The 23,434-nt window shown below is 45.9% G+C and overlaps 1 protein-coding gene across 4 annotated transcripts in view; it reads left to right on the top strand.

Annotated features, from left to right (window-relative positions):
* LOC126518533 (uncharacterized) overlaps positions 1–23,434 on the top strand; it is a 177,032-nt gene that overhangs the window by 49,341 nt on the left and 104,257 nt on the right. For all 4 annotated transcript variants that reach the window (XM_055065012.2, XM_050168317.3, XM_055065011.2 and 1 more), the window contains exon 3: positions 7,629–7,738. In XM_055065012.2, the coding sequence (XP_054920987.1) occupies positions 7,629–7,738 (110 nt within the window). The remainder of the gene's footprint in view (positions 1–7,628; positions 7,739–23,434) is intronic.

Here is a 23,434-nt window from a genome sequence, read left to right as displayed (position 1 = left end):
CCATCTACATGGAAAGAAGCGATTGTGGTTCCTGTCCAGATGCAGGGAAAGACCCTTCCTTGGCAGCCAGTTATCGTCCGATAGCTCTCACGAATTGTCTGTGTAAGCTTTCGAAAAAATGATTAATCACAGAGTCATACACTTCCTTGAACTCAACGATATGCTCGATCCCTATCAGTGTGGCTTCAGACAAGGGTGGTCGACAATCGATCATCTTGTGCGCATTGTAGAATATATCCGCGATGCCTTTGTACACAAACAGTATTTCCTCTCGATATTCCTCGATATGGAGAAGGCATATGATAAACGGCGTTACGGGATCTTGCGAGAATTGTCGGGAATGGGCATCTGTCGAAATATGTTGAAAATAATTGAAAGCTATTTGTCCAATTGTACCTTCCGTGCAAAAGTCAGCAATGCACTGTCACGTCCTTTTACGCAGGAAACTGGTGTACCCCAGGGAGGCGTGCTCAGCTGCACTCTTTACCGTTAAGATAAACACACTACGTGCTTCACTACCACCGGCCATTTTTTATTCCGTATACGTAGACGACATACAAATAGGCTTCAAATCCTGCAACCTCAGAGTATGCGAAAGACAGGTACAACAGAGCTTAAACAAGGTGTCCAGATGGACAGATTCAAATGGGTTTAAAGTCAACCCCCACAAAAGTTCTTGTGTTCTCTTCACAAGAAAGAGAGGCCTGGTCCCAGATCATTGCGTAGACCTGGGCGGACAACAAATTCCTGTAAACAAAGAGCACAAATTTCTTGGCGTTATACTTGACTCCAGGCTTACTTTCATTCCTCACATACAATATCTTAAAGAAAAATGTCTTAGAACAATGAACTTACTTAAAATCCTATCCCACACAACGTGGGGTTGCGACAGACAGCGTTTATTGAATATATGCAGGAGCCTAGTTCGATCACGGTTAGATTATAGTGCCGTAGTATATCACTCTGCCGCACCGAGCGCGCTCAAGATGTTAAACCCCGTTCATCCTCTGGGTATCCGTCTGGCCACTGGAGCATTTAGGACAAGCCCTGTCGAAAGTCTATGTCGAGTCAGATGAGCGGCCACTCCATCTTCAGAGAACGTACATCAGCTTCACCTATTTTCTCAAAGTGCGCTCTAATAAATAACATCCGTGTTTCACAACCGTTACCGACTTGACCTGTAAAACTTTTTCATAATAGACCGTCTATGAGACTTCCGTTGTCACTGCATGCAAGAGAGCTTAGCAAAGAAATGGATGTCCCAATTCACGAACATCGCTTAATGCCTCTAGCTAAGCTAGTACCGCCCTGGGAGTGGCAGGTGATAGACTGTGATGTATCCTTTGTGGAGGGCACAAATCACGCTCTTGACCTCTAAATTGCTATGCATTTCCGCGAACTTCAATCGAAATACTGCTGTTCTGAGTTCTACACAGATGCGTCTAAATCACATTCTGGTGTATCTTATGCTGCTGTTGGTCCCGCTTTTTCTAAATCTGATATATTGAACTCCTTAACGAGTATCTTCACTGCAGAAGCCTATGCTGTACTGTCTGCAGTAAAACATATAAATAAGGTAAAACTCGACCGAGCAATAGTACTTAGACTCGTTAAGCCTTGTAAAAGCGCTGAACTGTTTACAAAAGTATACAAATCCGGTTTTCATTGAAGTTTACTAACTCTTATGCAGCATTTGTTTATCATATAGACATGTAATAATATCTTGGGTACCTGGCCATAGAGGCATCGAGGGTAATGTACTAGCTGACAAAGTGGCCACATCACACGCACCACTAACCACTTTTTCTACGGCTGCTCTCCCTGTCACAGATCTGAAGCCTTTCTTAAGAAACTGCGACAACACTGGCAACGCATGTGGGACTCAGAAAGAAATAACAAATTGCGTGTGATAAAGCCACAGTTAGGTTCTTGGCCCTCCACAACAAAATCACGGCAAACAAATGTCCTATTCTGTCGTCTCAGAATAGGACACACATTTGGGACCCATCATTTTCTCACTGGAAGTGAACCTCCAACCTGTGGTAGATGTGGTGAGAGGCTGACCGTGCGTCATGTCATCTTGGAGTCTGGGGAGGCTGAAGCTGAAAGAAATATTTTCCTCTGGCATACCGGTATTACATCCCTCTTCACCCGGCAATGTTTCTTCAACAGGAACCGTTATTTAACACGAAAGCAGTCCTCGGTTTCTTAATGATGTTATCTTACATGTTACAAGTCCATTAAATTCGTAGAGCATCCTCGTTCCAGAGGATGCCGCTGCGATAACTGTTTTGCAGAGCACATGCGTCCGGGCCCTTGTGTTTCAAGGGCTCTAAGGAGGCAGTAGTGCTCTAGGAAATTTTAGAACCAGATATATTCTATACATCGTATAATTCTTTTCAAATTCATCCTAACCTTCATAGTATACACGTCACATGTCACAGCAATAATCTTATTATACAGATTTTACGCAATTTAAAGCAACTATTTTAAGGCCCCTTTACAGCCACGTCACACCAATTTCATAGAACTCATAACTACACTGCGAACTCATTACCAACGGCATGGCGCTCTTTGTCCATACATGGCTCTAGACTATTCCTCTAGACTATTTTCTCCCATTATCGTCGTGGGTGCCACTGGTACTGTACAAATCTCTATAGAACTCCTCAGCTACTTGAACTATCTCATCCATATTAGTAATATTGCCGGCTTTATCTCTTAAAGCATACATCTGATTCTTGCCTATTCCTAGTTTCTTCTTAACTGCCTTTAGGCTTCCTCCGTTCCTGAGAGCATATTCAATTCTATCTATATTATACTTCCTTATGTCAGCTTTCTTACGCTTGTTGATTAATTTTGAAAGTTCTGCCAATTCTATTCTAGCTGTAGGGTTGGAGGCTTTCATACATTGGCCTTTCTTGATCAGATACTTCGTCTCCTGCGTTAGCTTACTGGCATCCTGTCTAACGTAGTTACCACCGACTTCTATTGCACACTCCTTAATGATTCCCATAAGATGGTCGTTCATTTCTCCAACACTAAGGTCATATCTCCAACACTAACGGGAGAACCATACGATTCTGCTGGGTCCCAAGCCATGTTGGGATACCAGGGAATTAATCAGCAGATAGATGCGCGTTCTTGGCAGCGCACGAAGCCATAACACAAACAACACTTCCATACAGAGACAGTATACGAGTGATTCATAAGGCCCTGGCATCAAAGTGGCAGTTAGAATGGGACTTGCATAAATAACTAGTTACACACAATAAAACCCCCGCTTAGCGAGTGGAAATCGTGGAGTCACCAGCTACGCTTCTATGGGGTGATCCTATGTAGACTCCGAATTAGGCATACACACCTGACACACAATTTTCTTCTTGAAAACGAAAACCCACGAACTTGCGAGAAATGCCTTGAACCACTCACAGTGATGCACATTATTATGACATGTCCACATATTGAAACACAGAGACGGAAGCTTATACATATTCTCTATACCTTACACATACCTTTACACCCCGCCTCAATACTCGGAGATGAACCGCTAGTGCCCTTCACTGACTTCTTCACCTTTCTAAAAGAAACCGCTTTTTTGTACAAACTCTAATGTAACGCAGCTTTCGCTGCTTTACCATTTGATTTCCGTATGTCTTGTGGCTGGCACCGCATGGCCTTAGTCGCTTTTGCGCCATAAAACCCGAATTAACTAACTCGAATCTTGTTGATTTGAAAATAAAGTTTACGCTCTCTCTCTCTCTCCAGGAAACAGACCTAATACCCGCACAAACTTTCTCAGGCACTACGCCATTTCCCGGAACAACGCGGCGATGCAGTCGCCTCGTCGGGCGGCGTCGCTTCAATTGTAGGTGTTGCCTGTCAGCAATTACAACACCGTACGTCACTTAAAGCAGTTGCTGCCCGAGCATTGCTGTTCATTAAGCTAGTCACAATGACCTCCTTCTACACTCCTCTCAGCTACCAAATGGACAGAACTTCTGAGCCATATTGAACTTCCTGAACCCTACATACTCGTAGGAGATGTGAATGCGCACAGCACCCTGAGGGGAGACTCACGTTGCGATGCGAGGGTTCACGCAATAGACAATTTATTTGGTATAATGGTTCTGCGGAAACCCGCAAGATGGAGAGAGGTAATTAAGGCAAAAAGAGACATCCACACAATGAGAGCACAGATCTCATTCCCCTAATTAAGAAAATTTATTTTTTTCCTCAGGTGCATGTCTCCTTAAAAACGTGCGCAGCTTGCAAGAGTGCCGCAAGGCGGGAGTTAACAGCGGAGCTTGTGATCACCTAGCTTTTACGAGCTTACCTAAGTTTTTAGTAGGTTTTGCGAGGTTATGCTAGGTGTTGCTAAGTTGTCTCGGCGGGCTTGACGCTGAAAGATTTAGAGCAGTCGCGGGCCGCGATCGATTTCTCGGCGACGTCGAGCATTCAGACGCCGACTCTAGCGTTTCCTGGACTGACACTCGGGATCCCCGACTCGACGTCGTCTCATCTAGGCCGCAGCTTCGGCGCGGTGTCCCGGATCGATTGGCGGCGACGCATCGCTCCTCGCTTGGCAGTATGGCGCACTTCCTGCGAAGCCACTTCATCCGGCGTCCGGACTTCGGTCTTCCCATGGCGCAGCACATACGCACGGAGTAGAAGAGGCGAAATGTGTGTCACCGCGCCTGCTGTTCCGAGCTTTACACGCCTGTGACGTCGGGACTCTGCCCTTCTAGCGTGGGGTGCGAGGAGGCTACGTGGCTCGGCGCTCTCGCAGGTAGCTTCTAGGCAACGCGAGGTGGCGCACAGCTGGACTGAGTTTTATGGTAGCGCTTCATGACGAAACTAAAGCCTAAACAGCTCCGCTGTTATTCTTCGTTGATGGTGTCCAATAGGCCAGGTCACGGCGATCCCATCCTCGTCCCCAGATGACCTAAGGCAGAAGAGCGACAACGGCCCAGGAGAAGAAAGACAACAAGACAGCCTACTTTTTACAGCGTTGCGCTTAACATTCTCGTTGATAGACATAAGCTTAGCGTCAGGTACACATCTGCCGTACGTACAGTGAAGCGTCATTAAGAAACCTTATGAAAGTAATCATTTTCCGATTGCTTTAAAGCTAACAAAACCATATAAATGCTATACACAGGTTTCCAGATGGAAAGTCGATTCAGGCTACTGAACGCGATTTCACGAACTTTCTCAGTTAACCTGGGATAATGTATGTGCACGGTGTATTGATGATGCAGTGGCGTACATAACAGGGTTTGATTGAGGATGCATCAATATGTATCCCACAAACTAAAGGCTAAGCTAAAGGCTCAGCTAAAGAACAAAAGCGCTCCTGTGACCCTCTTGCAATACTTCTTCCTTCGTCTGTTTCTGCTCTTTTTTTCCGCACTTCGCACTGCAGAAATTTTACAGCATGGACCTAAACCAACTCGCCCACATCGCTATTCTTACTGAGAGCATTTCGAGCGTGTTTCTAGCTCTGAACATTATTCCGAAGCTTTCTTGAAGCAGAAGAATATTGTCAAAATTAAAGCACTGTTTCGCAAGCGCAGTGGAAGTGAACAGTAATAATGTCCTTCTGGTTTAGCCGAGCCCAGAGCTGCTTTAAATGCCAGTGAAACATCTGCTCCGTGAACTGATCTGATTAGTATGTGATGATCAAACACCTTCCCTTTGACGCAAAAATAGTTCTGTAGCGACTTTTCAACACTATCCGAGCAACAGGATGCATTCTCTTAGCGCGGAAACAGGCTATTGTAGGCCCTATCTTGAAACAGGTTAATGATCCTTCTTCTGTGGCAAGTTATCGGCCTGCATCGCTAACAAGCTGCCTCAGTAGGTTTTTTGGAAAGATGTTTAATCACCGGCTATTAAATTTGCTCTGATCGAACAACTTGCTTGACCTTTATCAATGCAGATTTAGAAAAGGCCGATGCTCAACTGACTACGTCGTTCGAGTTGAGGCATACATTCGCGAAACTTTTCTTTCTGTCGGTGTTTCTGGATATGGAAAAGGCGTATGACACCGCTTGGCGCTAAGAAATTTTGCGAGATCTCTGGGAAGTTGGTCACGTGGCGACATGCTTAGTGTAATAGAAAAGTATTTATATAATCGCACGTTCTGTACTAGAGTTCGCGACGCTTGTCAAGACCATTTATCCAGGAGGCTGGGGTACTACAGGGTGGCGTACTTATGTGCACCCTTTTCATTGCAAAAATGAATTCGCTCCGTTCATTTGTTCCAAGAAGTATGGTTTATTGCACTTACGTTGACGATGTTCATATGGGATATAAATCCTGTAACCTCTCCATCTGTGAGCAAAAAGTTCAATTTGTCCTGAACAAAGTGTCGAGATTGGCACAGGAGAATGAATTTAAGCTAAATCCCTTAAAAAGTCAGGTCTTGTTTTTTTTTTTCAAGAAATAGAGGCATGGTCTCAGCCCTTATATTCAAAAGCTCACTGGTGAGCTACGAGCGCTACTACCCCCACATTTGGGTGCTACTACCCACACGTGTAGGTGCTACTACCCACACTTGTGGGTGCTACTACCCACACTTGTGGGTGCTACTACCCACACTTGTGGGGGCTACTACCCACGCGAAAACCTTGTCTGATTAACGAACTATTCGTGAAGTCTCTCTGCAACCAAGTTTTAACGCTTATGGACGTAAACACAACGGCAACCACCCTGCTGCGGTCGTCTCGGAAACTACTCATTGCCGCTAAACTACAGCCTAGGCGGAATAGAGTAATCTTGCAATGAGGGTGCATTCGTGATAGGAATGTTTGTAGATACACAACTGCTGTCTGAGGCTTATTATTGTAGGTTCAAACGCAGGTGCTCCGCCGTCTCACTAGCAGCATATACACTGGCCATGGGGAGTTGTATCATTTCAATACACCTCCGTATCATTTGGAACGTACCAAAAATTACGTCATGCAACTTAAACCATGAATGTCCGAAAACAAATGCTGAAAATTGCAGTCCAGCGTGTACCTGCGTAAACAGTACGAAGCATTCGCGCAAACCAGCATGGCGGTGAAGTGGGCTGGCTTATAGATGCTGCGCTGCGCACGAACTATGTCAGCACGCTGGGAAAATTGTCTATATGCTCAATAAAATCCCCAAAGTTCGCTATTTTATAGTGTTCGTATTGAATGTAAGGTATTAGACTTAAGGTTACATAAAAAAATCCCATGTTTTCATTGCCTTTTTTCTGCTCCGTCCTCTTTCTCTCTCGGCAGAGTTACCCACGTTAGAATTATAAAAAAATGAAACGCCATCGTATTTTGCTGCGAGTTTTAAATCGGATATCTAAAGTGTTGAAATTTAAGACCGGCTTCAAATTTCATGCCTAGAACACATTTCCCAATGTGACCAGGCTAATTTCTAAATTTATGAATTGAATGTGTAAATGTTGTTTCGTTTCTTAAGTTCACTAGCACTAAGAGTTTCTTAAACGAAAGAGCCTCTTCTTTCTACACTGGCCTAGCGGTTCCTGAAAGTTGCGGCAGAACAAGTCCCAGGAAGAGTTGGTACAGCGGCACCTTTTTACTTTTGTTCAATAGCTGCCTAACTTAACACGTCGCTGTTTCTTGCAGATCCATACTACATTCCACGTCAGAACCACCTTAAAGGAGAGCAGTGGATGAAGAAGCCGCGGTACTACAACCTATCGGCTATCGTCAACGGTTGGCTCGAGACGTACAATGTAAGCAGACGGCTGTGACCTTTCTGACGGAGCTAACCTGTAATCTACGAGGTATAATAGCTATCTTCAATATAAGGCAGTGCAGAAGATAAGTATCACACGTTCCATGTCCGTATACGTTGTTCCGCTGCCGATTATAATGTCGTAGCTTGTCATCGGCTGTGGCAGTCGTATTTCTATTGGAAATAGTGCAAAGATGTAATTTCATATAAGGGGGAACTGAGTTGATGCCGATAAACCATTCATAGCCGCGGTGGCTTACATGCTGTCGTCTTGTGCTGCTAAGCACGAGGTTTAAGGACCTAAACCCGGCCGCAGCGGCCGCGTTCTGACCGGGCGAAAAGCAAAAACACCCGTCTCCCATGCAATGGGGCACATTAAAGATCCCCTGGTGGCGATAATTACACCGGAGTGCCCCATATACGGCCTACCTCATAAGCAAATCGTGGTTTTGGCACGTAAAACCATAGAATTTTTAATCAAGCATTCAAGGCTGATAAAGCATCAGTCCTGCTGACTGTACCTAAGCACATGGGGACTGGACCCTCCCGCATGTAGCCGTGTATTGCTTCGCCGTGTCTGGGAAAAGGAGGACGTGGGCGTTAAGCTGATGACCGGTGTGCGGGCCTTTAAGGCCCTCCGGCTGAAGCGATACACATTTTTGGCTTCTGCTTCACATATTTCTGCCCACCTGTACGAAATCGGTAGTGCCCTTTGCCTGTACCCCTCTTCAATATTTTTTTCTTTCTCTTCCACTTTTCCATCATCCCTCTCTTCTATTCATTTCTCCCCTCTTCAAAATTTTTTGGCGGCAAGGTTTAACTTTCTGTATTATATCCATCCTAGAGTATATATATTAGCTTATATCGGTGGTGTATAGCTGGCGTCTGTAGTTAATATTCGCAGCTTGCAGTGTCTCCTCCGTGGTGGGCGGCTACCTTTGCTGCCAAAATCAATGAACCTTTATAACATCCACACCTTCCCTAAACTGTCGATCATCCTCTCTCAAAAAGAGGACGCACCCAAGAAACCGCTCAATTTTTCTTTCAACGCAAGCAAACTTTCCCACACTCCTATAAAAAAATGGTCAGAACCCTCTCAACTCAGTGTTGCGAAATGTCCCACAGAAAGAATTGGTCCCGGTTACGAAGTTACAAAGATGTCTAGCAGCGACCTCCTCCTTGAGGAGCGCAATAAGCAACATGACAACGCCTGAAATGTGGTCTCATTCAGTGGTGTGCCCATCTTAATCGCTCCAGATCGATCCATTAATACAAGTAAAGGAGGCATTTTTGACGATCTACTGAATCTCAGCGAGGATGAGCTCCTAGAAAGCTGGAAGCTACAGAAAGTTACCATGCTGAAAAGAATCATAATTAAAAGGCAAAACACAAAAAATATGTAAACATCTGATCCTTACCTTTGTGTCCAGTCTGCTACCAGAAACCTTAGAAACAGGATACATGAAAGTCCGAGAAGTCTCTGCATCTCATAGCCTCGGAATTGTTTCAAGTGCCAGAGATATGGCCATGGTCCAAATAAGGTATCGAGGAAGACGAAGCTGTGCGAAATGCGGTGCCCACGATCACCCTTCAGATGACGGTAATGGCCCACTCCACTGTCCGAACAGTAACAGTGCACACGCAGCATACACCAAAGCTTGATCTACGTGGGAGAAAGAAAGATATAATCACCCTCAAAGCAAAGGAAAACATTTTCTCACATGAAGCGCAAAAGTGCGTATCCTTTTTCCATACCGCAAGGTATGCTGATGCGTTGCGTGAGGGCGCAGCGCCGCAGCAGACTCCGGCATCTTCCCGCTCCACAAAGATTGTGTTGGGAGCTCGGTTAAGCGGAGCCAAGGAACACATGTTTTGACACCTTGAGAACAGACAGTCGAGTGGTTTTATTCAAAGTAAAAGCAGGTTTTTCGAGGAGCATTGATGGCCCCCCATTCGGGCTGCGGCTTTGGTTCGAGGAGGGGTCAATGACCTCCACGGCGGGGACAACGAAGTGACAGCAGGTCGCAACAAGGGCTCCCCCCCCCCCCCTTAGAATGCAGGAAGCCTAGGTGGGAATGGCGGAAGGAATGAAGAGCTATTGTTCAAGATAGACTGGTCTCACGCGGTCACACGACACCCTTCTTTGCCGCGAACGTCAATCTTCAATGTTCTCTCTGAACCTCACACCACACGAAAGGGGCCTTTATAGGAAGGACTCAATGATGGCCTGATAGAGTAGCGTCGCTGAAAGACGTGCCTTGTGTCCTTCGTCGGTAACTAAATACAAGCTGCGTGGGGGTGTAGGTCGAAGCTGGTCGAGCCAGGAATGTAGCCTAAGTGCTACGCGGCCGCTGGCGAAATGCCTTGCTGGGTACCGGAAAAGTGGCCTGGAAGGCGGATTCCTGACCCATAGAGCATCTCGGTTGCGCTGACTCCGAGGTCATCCTTGATTGCCCCGCAGGGGCGTCTGCGTCAGCAGGCGTTTAGAGTATTGCGACTCCACGTACCTGAGCATACGAGGGTTGGACCGTCCCGCGTCTCAACCGTTCGTGGCTTAGCCGTGTCCGGGGAAAAGGGAATTCTGAGGGTTGAGCCAATTCCAGGTGTTCGAACCTTCAGGGCCCCTTGGCGGCAGCAACTCACCTCTTTGGCATCGGCTTCACGTAGACGGCACCCCCGGACTTACCCAACCGGGGCAAAGTTGCCTTTTCCTATCCCCCTCTCTAATCTTAGTCTTCCTCTTGCTTTCGTTCTTTCCTATCTTCTATTGGCTTCCTTTTACTTCCACTTTTTCCAGGCAGCAAGGGTTAACCTTCTGTGGCATAGCCAACGTTGACAATAACTTATTTGGTTATAGTACTACCATACAGCTGGCGCATGCAAGACGTGTCTTTTCACGGTCTTGCGGCGTCCCTTTCTTGGGCTCCATGGTGGGTGGTTGGCGGTGCTGCCGAATTTCCGAATATATCTATGGCAAGTTCTTTTCCACCACTTCCTGACTGCCTTCATAAACGAGGGCGCACCGAAGAAGTATTTAGGTTCTGTGGCCACGAGAGTGATCTCAAATTTCATGTCCTACACGCCGAGAGAACCGCGAAGTCCGCGAGAATGATCTCTCCTTTTGTAGTGTCGAAATCATTAACGCAGAAGGTCGGTAATCGGCTGAAGAACTTGCGCACAAGACAGTATGAAGCACCTGTGAAAATGTGAGCCAAAGAAACTCGCGCAACGTTCGGAAGAAGGTTGTAGAGGGGAATTCTTCGATTGCCCGCACTCGTGAGTACAACGGCTTGATGCCTTGGGATGAAATGCGATGGCCTCGAAAATACAAGGCTTTAACTCCGAAAATGCATTTCTGGGGCTTTAGGACCAGGCCGTATTCATCCAGTCGCTCAAATAGAAGGCGAAGGTTCTCCGGCGTGCTCTTCGTCTGTGGGACGTGCAGCGAGAATGCCCAAGTAAATTAAAATCAATGCGAGTCCGCGTGTAACCTCGTCCATGAACCTTCGAAAACTTCTTAAAAACGTAAAGCATACGGACAAGCTTAAATAGGCCAAATGGAGTAGTGATTGCTGCCGGCGGAGTGTCGCTCGGTTCTACAGGAATTTGGTGGTACACGCTTATCAAATCGATCTTGCCGTATATTGTCACGTAGTAGTGCCGCTCACTAATACAGCGGTAAATCTGTGAACGAGAAAACTAACCTTTACTGGGCGAACTTGCGCCCACAAATGCAAGTTACACTCAAAGCACAGCGATAGCGCCGAACACGGTTGGCAATCGTGGAAATCTGACCAGCAGGTCACGCGCGTCGGCTTTTATACATGAGTTCGAAAGTTCCAGAGACATCGCTGGTGTTCGCGTGTCTTCCATAAAGTACTACGCAATTCGCGTCGCGCATTCATGCAAATCGGATTACACAAGGTTGAGTGAACACAGTGAATAGAACAATCTTTATTATTCCACAAACTTCCAATATATGGTGGCGCATCCTGAACTGAGCGATAACATTTGTTAGACGGTGAAACGGGGTCTCCCGATGAAAGATTAAAAAAACTACACGTGTCAATATTCCGGTTCGTGCGAGACGGGCGCCGAAATTGTTTGTGGGGAAGGGGATAAAGACCCGGAGTAGTGACTGCATTCACAGCTCTGTAACCACCCCGAGGTCACCAGTCGCCACTGATCTGCTTTGGAACAAGATGGGCTGAAGACCAATTGCTGGAGGAAGGATGAATAACGCCAAGCTGAAGCAAGTGTTCGAACTCGCGGCGGGTTACTTCCAACCTCCGTCCAGTGAGCCTCCGTGGCCCATCGGCGACAAGGGGCCGGTGTTGGTGATGTGATGCGTCACCTTGTGTTTTACGGTCACCGCATCGTTTTGGGGTATCGTGAGTTGCGGGTAAGTATCTTGTCGTACGTTGAGACCAGCCGAAACATACGGATGCCAGATGAGGTGAGGTTGGACTGCAGGACAAGTACATTGAAGGATGTCACGTTATCTTTTAGGCGCCCATCGCGGACACTCACAGCTAGGTTGAAATGGCTGAGGAAGTCCAGTGCCAGTATGGCAAAGCTGACGTCGGTCATCACAAACACCCGTCTGTGTAAGTGCCGGAGCCCATACGACGCGATGGCAGTACTGTTCACTGCGTGGAGGGTTGGTGTGAACTTGCCGCGTTGGCGATCTGCGGCTGTGACGGAAACGAGACAGCTCGGCAACGGTGTCGACGAGGAGGCGGACGCTGATGATGCGGTCGACAAGGAAGAATAGGGGACTTGCTCAAAGGCCGATGTCGCATGCCGCCGTTAGCGACGGGCCAGTTCGTTTGCCGTCCCCGAACAGGGCTGAGTGCAGCGACGTGCTTGTTCGCAAGAGCGATGTGGTACCAGCACAACTGCCGCAGCTAGTGTGCTGTGAGACTATGAAGCAGAAGGGTTGTGCCGAAGTTGGTCGTGACTGTTGCCGCCAGTCGTCAGTTTCTCCAGTGTACTGGTAAGGTGGTTGACTGTTTCCTCCAGGCGACAAAGTCGACCTCCCTGCGCTGAGACTCGCAGCGGCGATAAGTAGCTGTGCCGAAGACGAGTAGTCACACATGCGGTCAACGAGTGCTGCTAGACTATCGATACTAATTTCGTCAGAACCCGCCAGTACCATGCTTGTGGACTGTGGGAGGCGTTAGAAGAACAGCTCGCGCAAAACTGGAAGCTGGCTCTTGTTGGCGGAATGTTCACCCAGTAACTGATGCAACCGGCGTAGCAGTTGTGAGGGCAGTTGGTAGCCGAGCTCCTCGGAGAAGAGCTGTTGGAGCCTACTCTGTTGCCATGCCTCGACGCCCTGTAGGACCGTGCGTGTCAGGTTGTCGAATGTGGTGGCTGAAGGCGGACCCGCTATCAAGTCGTCTAAGGCATTGGTGATGTCGGAGGGTAGCGCGGTGACGACGTGCTGGTACTTTGCTGTCTGTGAAGTGATGCGCCGGGGTTGGAAACGGGCGTTCACTTGCATAAACCGAACTCAGGGATTTTCGGGCCAAAAGCTAGGGAGCTGAAGCTCTGCGGCGTTGACAGGAGACGTAATCGTGGCGTCGTCTTATTCAGCAGTAAGAACAGCGTCATCCATGGCTAGTGCTCGAAAAAAACGTAAATATCCTGGGTCACCCTTTTTTCGAAGGTCGGTTTAGCGGAGGCAAGGAATACGTTTCGACAGCTTAAGAACGGAGAATTGACTGGCTTTATTCAAAAATTTTAGAGCTGGTAGTCGTGGCGCCCCAGTTGGGCAGCCGCTTCAGTTAGAGCAGGGGGCAATGACCCCCACGGCGGGGACAACGGAGTGACAGACGGTCGCTACAACCGTGGGCACAGAAGTGCCACCAGCCACCTTGGCCAAAGCAGCTAGCACTTCTTCGCCTAAAGCAAGGCCGATCGACCACCTGGTTGGTAAGCTCTAAGCTTCGTCTCTTGAGGCAAGGCCTTCACGACGATTATACCGTTCACAAGAGCTGACTTCCAGCGCCTATCAAAAGTGAATGGACACTTTCCTATGCAGACGGCGCAGCCAGCGCCGAAGGACCGCCGCGAACCTCAGGACCGCGACAAGGAAGACAAACAACGCATTCGGTGCCCGGGGAGAGCCCTGAAACTTTATCAATTTTCCTCGCTGAACAGACACCTTACACATCTTCGTTAATGTGGAGACACACATATTACAATGGAACGTCAGAAGACTCCTGCATAACCTTGACGATGTTAAGGTACACAGGCGTAAATATAATCCAAATGTGCTGTATGTCCAAATGAACAGTGTGTCCATGAGGCCCATTAAAACTTAGACAGGATTTATACTGCAGTGCGCCATTTTCATCAAGAACCATGACGATGCTCACGCCTCGTCCGGTGGTGTCGCAATTGTAGTTGATAAGCGTGCAGAATGCAGGGCTTTAGGACGCGGAACGCCTCTTGAGACGGTTGCAGTTCGAGCCTATCTCTTTCGAAAACTAGTTACAATCTGTTCTGCGCACATAACGCCCAACTATCGACTTCAAAGAACATAATTTCTTAGTATAATTGATGAGATCCTTAAGCCATACCTACTCGGTGATTTCAACGCGCACCACAATCTCTGCGAAGCATCTCGATGCGATGCCAAAGGCCAGATAATACAATTGCTTGCTTCTTCAGGGGCACACTTAATAAATAAGAAGGAGCGGACATTACATAGTACAGCACATAACACTTACTCTGCGATAGATAAGACATTTAGTATTAACGATGCTATTCCTTATTTTACCGCTTTATAATCGACGCGGCATTTCAGTGCATTCCAAAAAGGCGCATGCCGTGGTGGAGTGAGCAACGTAAGAATACGCGTAAGGAGCAAAACAAAGCCTGAAGCTTACTGCGTCCGTCGCGAATGGCAGAAAATATAGTGAAGTTCAAAAGACGTGAAATCGCATGGCGGACAAACGTGGCATATTGCTAAAAGAGAAAGCTGCGCAACATAAGTCACCAGAAAAATTCCTATACGTAAGAAGCGAACGTATGGAACGTGCAGCGACAATTATTCAGTCGGCAAACTTACTTTTTGCCCTTGGACGATAATCGAGGCAACAGCCTTCAGTATCAGACCAACACACTTGGACAACATTTCGAGCGTGTGTCTAGCTCTGCCGACTATTCAGTAATTCCAGAAGCATAACCAGATAGCAGAAAGTAAGGTACTGCACCGTAAATGTAGTGGAATTGAACCTTAAACTATCCTTTTATCGTCGCCGTGTTCAGCGCTTCTTCGAACCGCTGTCAGTCATGAGCTGTTAGTCATGTATATTATAAGACATATTCACCATGACACGTCTATGGGACAGTTGCCTCTTTTCAACATTATCTGGGCAACAGGAGACATCCTCTTAGCATGGAAAGAGGCGATTCTACTCCCTGTCTTGACACAAGGTAAAGATACGTTCTCTGTGGCAAGCTACCCGCCCATAGCACTCACACAGCACTTAGACTACGGGGCCATAGTGAACCACTCTGCTTCTCCAAGCGCCTCAAAGTCGCTGGACCCTGTTCACAATCTAGGTATCCGCCTGGCAACCGGCACCTTCAGGACAAAACCTGTAGCGCGCCTATACTTATAAGCTAATGAATGGTCTCTGCATCTACAATAATCATATTCCAGATTCACATATTTTCTCACTGTTAATGCGAACTGTGACCATCCTTTTTAGACAACCGTAAGTGACGTGACCAATCGACTAGCAGTGAGGGAACACTGCGTGTCAGAAAACTTAGCATGGAAATACGTGTTTCAATATTTAGCCATAGTCTGATGACGCCAGCAACGCAATTGCCGCCGTGGCAGCGGGAATTCATAGAACGTGGTACATCGTTCGTAGAGGTGAGAAAACGCCCTCCAGAAGCACATATTAAAATGTTTCTTAGAACTCCAGCTCAAGTACTCGTACCTAGAGTTTTACACTGACGGTTTCAAGTCACATGCCGGAGTATCTTACGCAGCAGTCGGTCAATCCTTCTCGACATCTGATGTACTGCATCCCGAAACAAGCATCTTTACAACATGAACCTATGCACAATCGTTGGCTGTGAAACATATAAGCAAATGAAAACTTCGAAAAACAATTAAATTTACAGACTCCCTAAGCACCGTAAAACCCATAATGTCACTCTGAAAAACACAAAAATCGTGTAGTTATTTAGCTGTATTCTGTTCTGTGCAGAACGTATGTATCTAAAAAGAATATCATCTTGTGTTGGGTACCTGGCCATAGATGCGTCGAGGGTAATGTGCAAGGAGATCAACTCGCCACATAAATCACATTGCAAGCTGTTAATCCTACCGCTGCTAACCCTGCCACAGATCTGGAGCCTTCTCAAAGAAACTGCTGAGCCAATGGCAACGCTTATGGGATGCCGAAACATATAAGGATCAAGTGATAAAGCCACAGCTAGTTTCTGGCCCTCTACAACGAAAACACGATGAATTGATGTTCTATTGTGTCAACTCAGGATAGGACACACCCACAGCTTTCTGGTGTGTGTGTGTCCTGTGTGTGTGAGTAGATATGGTGAGAGGCTGACCATCCTCCACGGCCTCCTGGAGTATCGGGAAGCCGAAGCGGAGAAAAGGAAACATTTTTCTTGAGCCCGTACCGCTATCATTTCCCTCTCCGTCCTGTTGTTTCTTGGCGCAGAAGCGTTTTTTGCCACAAACACAGTCCTGAGTTTCTTGAATGGTGAGTTGCATGTTACTAACCCATCAAAATTCGTAGCACACCATCTCGCCAGCGGATGCGGTTGCGATAGCTTTTGGTGAAGCCCATCCCTCCAGGCCCTTCAGTTTCGAGGGCTTTGTTAAGGCACTATTGCTTCTCACAAATTTTGACCACTGACATATTTTAGTTCATCATATCATGCATCAGTATTGTCACTTTTGCGTTCATTGCAACATCTTTATTACACATACATTTTATGCATTTCTACGACTATATTTAGGGCCCCTGTGCAGTCAGATCACGTCTGCCTCGTACTTATTCGCTACATTGCCAAGTCTTTAACACTAGGTTGGAGTTATTTACCCATACTCGGCCCTTGAACGAGAAAACACCAAATCGAACAGTCCTGCTGATCGGCACGAGCACTGGTACGGCAATGTGACATCCATGATTTCAAACTATACTTCCGTATTTAGGCTGTTACTTCCACAAGTCATTGAAACTCTCTAGTCTGGCTGGTTTAGAGAAAGCAGTCCATCTTAATAAAAGAAAAGTTGGTTTAATTGTCTCGAGCGGACGGCCGTCAAATTATGTGACGTCACTGTCAGGTGGTGCGGGATCTTGGAAGTGGCGTCGCAACGCAGCTCTCGTTTTAGCGTGTTTTCTTGCTTGCGAAGCCTCTTCTCGTGGTAAGAGTGTTTTTTCACGTTGGGTATAAAAGATAATTTGCTAAAAGTGTTCAACGTATTTTCCTTCTTTAGATGCGTTTAAGGACCCAATTCGATGCATTGCATAAGGAGCCATATAACCATATATTGTGCTTTTGAAGCCCTCCAAATTTTAAAGGGAAGCAACTAAATGAGGATAAAGAAATCAAGTTTACTCTAATAAAGAATTCTTTGGAAACTGAATTCTCATTAGGCATTGATTATAGCTAGATAAGTTGTCTTTGCCTCGATTGTAAGACAATGCAGTTTGTATTTACCAATAAAGCAAATAACTACGTCGGAGCAGACGTACTCACAATCCAAAGCGTAATGGTGGTTTGGTGCAGGAACTTAATTTTGGTGTTGTGAACTTTCTTTCCTTTTTACCTCTTTGCTGGCCTGCCAAGACCCGTTTGATGGTCAGAGGGGCTGTTTTTTTTTAACTGTAGCTCGGATAATTTCTATTGTGTACTTTTGCACAAACATTGCAGTCTAGGTGCGCGTGCTAGGAATATTTATTTCATAAAAAAGCTGCGTTCTGCCTGACCTGTGTTCTTCCTTGCTCCTCGACGTTAGGATCAACGGGAATGGAAGGTGAAGACAAGAAGAGAAAAGTAGCTGTGCGTGAACTAAACTCGGAAGCACTCGTTACACTCGCATATCCAGTCTGCTTTCTCATAGTAAGCTACAGTGACACTCATAGTCTGACAAACTATAGCAAACGCACTCACGGGGAGCGTTCGTACGCTTATGCCACTTTTTCTATTCGCCCGACAGTGTGCGTATGCGGAAAGCCTACTCGGCCGTTTTTTTTTTCTTTACCGCGCCCAACCATTGCTCGCATTGACAGAATTTCGCAGCGATAAAGCTTTTTAAAGCTTTACACAGGGAGCTAACGTCTGCGCTCGCACGAGCTTGAAACAAAACAAAGCAAAAAAAAAACATAGAAGGATACGAACAAATGACAGCACTGCTGGTGGATTTTAGTTGTACGAACTAGGCACATGAAATGGCATTAAAGGAGCACTACGCTGACAAATTGAGTTTTATTGGCACACTGGACTCTGTGTTATAAAAGGCTCTCTGCGTTGGTAGGAGACTTGTTAGGCTAAAACATACGCAAGAACGAAAGGCAAGTGGCGACGCGGCCTTTAAGCCTCTGCAAAAGCACGGCCTGACGTCATTAATTTTGACAGCGTCTCTTGAGCGCAGTTAATTTGTTATCGCACTGTATTCTGAAAAAGGGAAAGACTTAATTAGACATGTTTTATGACCGTTTAGTGAGAGACGACGACCCAAATACAATGCAATTTGAAAACCGTGTATTACATTTGCAACCAGTGCGGAAGTTTCGGCTTGAAAATTGAAAAAGTTTGATACTTTGACCTTTTTCTTTTATAACAATGCTATCAAATCAAAATAGTTATTTGGAAGAATATTTCTGTCTGATCTGTTTCGGCATTCCTCTTTAGTTTTCTTTTAAAGTCGAACTGTACGGAAATTTTGGATGGCTCGTAAAGTATAGTTTAGAATAGTGTAGATATGCAGTATCCTCCATGCGAAATTTTACGTTTGAAATACAAATGGTAGACCCCGAAAACCCCAAAATAATGTAATTTAGACAAAGAAACTATAAATTTAAATAAAAACAATTGACGATAATTGTCAATATATGTCAATACCCTGAACGAGCCCGTTGTGAACTAGTTCACAATAGTCCAGGTCAATCCCAATGTACCTAGTACCACCGATCCCCCGCCCACTCCTCCCTCCCGCGACTCCCAGTCAATTCGGTTGCCTGAGAGGACGCACCCTTTCACTCGGTGCGATTCCTCGCCTTCCCTCCCCCCCAACCCGACCACCGACCATACACCACTGACGAGCCTCGAAAACGACCGAAAGAGCCAAAGAAAGCAATTTGCTTTTTACAACAATACGCTGAAATTACCGCTCATCGTAAGTGACGCATAAACTGCAAAGGTGGATTCTTGGGACGACCTCCGAAATTTAGGCCCCCCACAGGCGGTACCCGTAGGGTGCCTGTGTCCCGGTGAAAAATTATGGAGGCGATGTGCTGGAACTTCTTTCATAGCCCCTAAACATCAGAGGCGTGCATCATGTGCTTGCGTGTTGTTCAGAAGCTGGTAATAAAATTATGAAATTACCAGCTCCACGCCTTTGCCAAGGCGTGGAGGGATGGGCCTCACCAAAAGCTATCGCAACCGCATCCGCTGGCGAGATGGTGTGCTACATACTGCTAATTTAAAATCAGTATAACCAAAGTGCTATTTCGTTGCAGTTGGCCTTTACGCGTGACCGAAGAAACGTACATAATCGAGCGTAATTTCATTGCATGCAGTCGGAATGCTGCACGGCTGGGAACCGATCCCATGACATCGTGCTTAGCACGGACAGCAGCAACTTGGCTGCCGCGGTGAGCGGGCCAACAATTAGTGATTTTCAGCGGATGACAAAGTGAGGAATCTCATCTTCTTCGTCCCTATCCACGCGAAGTCAAACCTTAGTGCTGAACAAACAGTGTGCGTTCTCGAAGAGGCGTATGTTGAATACATGCCATGTTTCTCATGGAGATACTTTGAATTATGCATGTATTTTTTTTATTAAAAGGGTGTTTCTAGCGCAGCCGTGTACGTGAACTGACACGTTGTAGTATACAGGCCTGTACAGAATGGCTATTTCTACCAGGAGCACAGTTAGGCTCATGTATTCATCGTCCTACGATGCCACTCCTTCGCCATGACTGGCCCTTGCGCCACTAGATACCACACATTCACCACACGCATCCAAGAAACGGTAGGACCTGGGCTATGACCATAGATAGAGGTCTTTATATTTATACCGCTCCACTCCAGGCTGCAAGTTGTTCGTATAAATCGGAAAAGAGCTGTTGATTCAGCAACCGCTGAAGCGATCGCGAAATTCACGCCTTTAAATTGACAAAGTTGAGAATGTTGATAAAATATTTAAGTTACTCAAATTTCTCAGCAATATCCAAACACGGAAAGACAAAAATAACGCGGCAGCCTTTCACTGTACCTACACATTACAAGCAGTTATCAGAATTATGTAAACTCCAGGTAGGTATTGGGCAAACTTGATATAGGTATGATAAACTGCTCCGAGTTGTACGTATTCGGTAATAGAGCATTTAGCCAAACTTCAGTAAACGATTTACCTCTTTCCGAAAAACTGCAGGCTAATGGGCGTTTCCCAGACGTTCCCAACGAAATAAAAAAATTTCACGATGGTGGTCGTTCATGCCTACGGGCAGCGCTAAACCGCGAGCAGAGACGGACCAAAATTTCAAACAGGGTGAGCGGTGGACTTCAGCTAAACTTTATTGGCGGAAAACGCTGTCACAGTGCATCAGTACACCACTGACAGAATTATAGCTCAATGAAAGCACATGGCCCACTTAGCCGACCGCTGAGGTTGCGCACCTGTTTTGGTGTTTCTTTCGCACTTTTTCAGCGCACCTACCACGGTGCATCAGTGACAGTGGCAATGCGCTTCCGTGCGCGAGGTTGCCGGTTCAGTTGCAAGTCGTGGCCGCAGCATGTCGATGATGGCGGCATGCAAAACCTCTCGCGTACTGTGCGTCGAATGCACCCTAAAGATGGGGGATGTGGTACATGTATGAGACGTCAGAATAATGTGACTGTCTGAAAGTCCTCTTCGAGTATAGTTTTTAAAATTCGCACGTGCTTGTTAATTGCATATCTCGTTACCCATGCTGTTTCATTCAGGAATATTGAAGCGTTGCAATTGTAAACTATTGTCTTTCTTTTTACTCAGGTGAAAGAACATTTCAAAAATGCCTTCCTCAGAGCGTTGAACCTTCTTTCAAATATTGTACCCAGTGTTGGCTTTTCTCTGAAATAGTACAGTAACATTCACATTGCCTTTTGCTATTAAATAAAATTTTCAACACTGAAATTCTTATAAGATGATTTCCCAAGGCAATTTTTTAATAACGAAAAAGTAATTTCGGCTCAGAAGATGCATTAGACGTGCTACGAAAATTGAGTGAAATATCGAAGCACAACGTTTGTTGGTGGCTGATATTACAATGTTCATCCTGTGAGAAAAACCTGAATTTTCCAAAAATCGCGTTTAAATGTTTCCTTGTGAACCAGCGTGCTTAAAACGCACCTCGGACATACCTTAGAGCAGCGTTAACCCGACATTCCTCTGCAAAATCTTTCCTTGCAATCACTCTAGCTTTTCTTTCGATATTGCTTTTGAGTAATTAACCGAGACAACAGCGGTATTCATTGGGCTCGAGATCGTGAGCTCTGGCATACCTTTCTTGGCTTGATTTAGCACACCTATTACCGCCTAATTTGTGCTTTCTCTTTGGGTTTGACGAGAACCGAGGTGTACCTGTCTTCTCAGTGTAGCACGTTCACACAACTCCGTTGCTACTCAATTTTGAGAATTTGAACTAACAGGAAAAAAATTGCTGATGTATAAACAAACGCGGTCCCGCCAACGCTGAACAACTCAGTTTCCAGTAAATATTCCCCTCTTATAAACTAACTAAAAAAAAAATACCTTTTTGCTCTCAGCTCTATAGGGGTTAGAGACAAATCGCTATCAAACCAATGCGCTTTTTATAAGCTGAAAGTAAATTTGGTGCTACTTTTTGAGCACGTCTAGTGCTCGCTTCGGAGGGTTACTTGGTTGATCTCATCATCCACAAAAGGAGTATATTCTTGGCTGCGAAATGAGAAAGCCGCTTTTTTAAAGGATATTACTTATCCCTCCTTAAAACTCGAGTTAGCAAAACTAATCAAGCGCCCTCCACTGTGGCACCCCTCATAACCCAGTGTAGAGATATTTATTGGCACAATTTATGCATTTCCAACATGAACAAGCGCGGAGCCTAATTTAGGTGTAACATATGAATATTTCCATAAATATTAGCTGAATTCCTCAATGTCGCTCTTAGAAACCGAAATAACCTTGTGGGAGATATATTCGTTTTTCTATTTTTTATGACGTGCAATTGACGGGTTGTCTCGCTTTGAAGTAGTTGGTGGTGGGCATTGGTTTTTCACTCCTGCTTTATACTCATAATATAGTTTCCTACTAATGTTTGCGTTAGTCATGGCGTGCGATAGCGGGGGTACGTTTTTTTTACGCAACCAATTATTTTCCGCCAGTAAAAATTATTTGCAGTTCAGCAAACAAGGAAGGCCCAAGCATCACTATTCCGGAACTTGTCTGACGCAATAACTGGCAGATTAACAATATTTTGGCCAACAAACACGTCTGCAAGAACTCGACAAATCCAAATATTAGTCTGGCCCTCTAAATTCAACTTCATTTATCTGCCTGTTCAACAGCGGTATTCACAAGAATGCCAACTGCGAATAGCGGCAGATGTTTTCGCGACCGATACCCGCAGTCTTCGTTGTTGTCTTAGCTTGCTGGCTGGTTATATTCTCGCCACTGCGGAAATTGCTTCGTTTTTTTACGCAAGCTTGTTTTATCCCCATAGAGGTGCATCTCAAGAACACTCATGAACTTTGTCCATCCAAGTACCACGCATTAGTCGTGGGCCATACATTTGCCTTTAGCCAGCAGCTCAATAGCCTAGTTTTTGGAGAAACGTTTAATATTTAACTCATTTATGTAATTTAGAGACCTAAATGAACAATAATATTTGAGGCTAGGTCTCCGTTCATTTCCAGTTAAAGGGTTAAGCAACACGAGCACACGAGCTGATGCTTTCCTTGCGCTGAATTTGAAGCAGCGACGCCTGCTGTTAGTCACAACTGTCGGGGAAATCCCCATCGCCAAACAGAAATCCCTTGGCGTTTTGTATGCTACCTATACAATGGAAATAGAAACGCCTCTGCCCCTCCTCATGGTGAATTCTCACTGTTTGTGGTGGTCTGTCATGACAGAAATGTTAGTGTGAGCCGCATGCTGCGCGGATTTATTGCAAGCCGTCATCCATCAAAGAAAGACTGCAGCGAGCATCGCTGACTCTTCGTCTGAAAACAGGATCCCGCCGCGACACACGGCCACAAACATCCTGCAAGTTTGTTACATGGTGTAGTAATAGTAAATGTGCCGTGTACATGTGATCCAGCACAATTTCCACGCAGAGCTGCTCTTTCTTCTTTTATCTCATGCAATGAGGCTAAAAAAGCAGACGACGCGCAGCGTTGTAGAAGGCACGGGGTTATTTTTCTCGCGCCATCTGGCATGTGCTGTAGCATTCCAATC

Source organism: Dermacentor andersoni, chromosome 1 (genome assembly GCF_023375885.2).
Source record: "Dermacentor andersoni chromosome 1, qqDerAnde1_hic_scaffold, whole genome shotgun sequence".
Taxonomy (NCBI): Eukaryota; Metazoa; Arthropoda; class Arachnida; order Ixodida; family Ixodidae; genus Dermacentor; species Dermacentor andersoni.
This window is presented reverse-complemented; position numbering and strand designations above follow the sequence as displayed.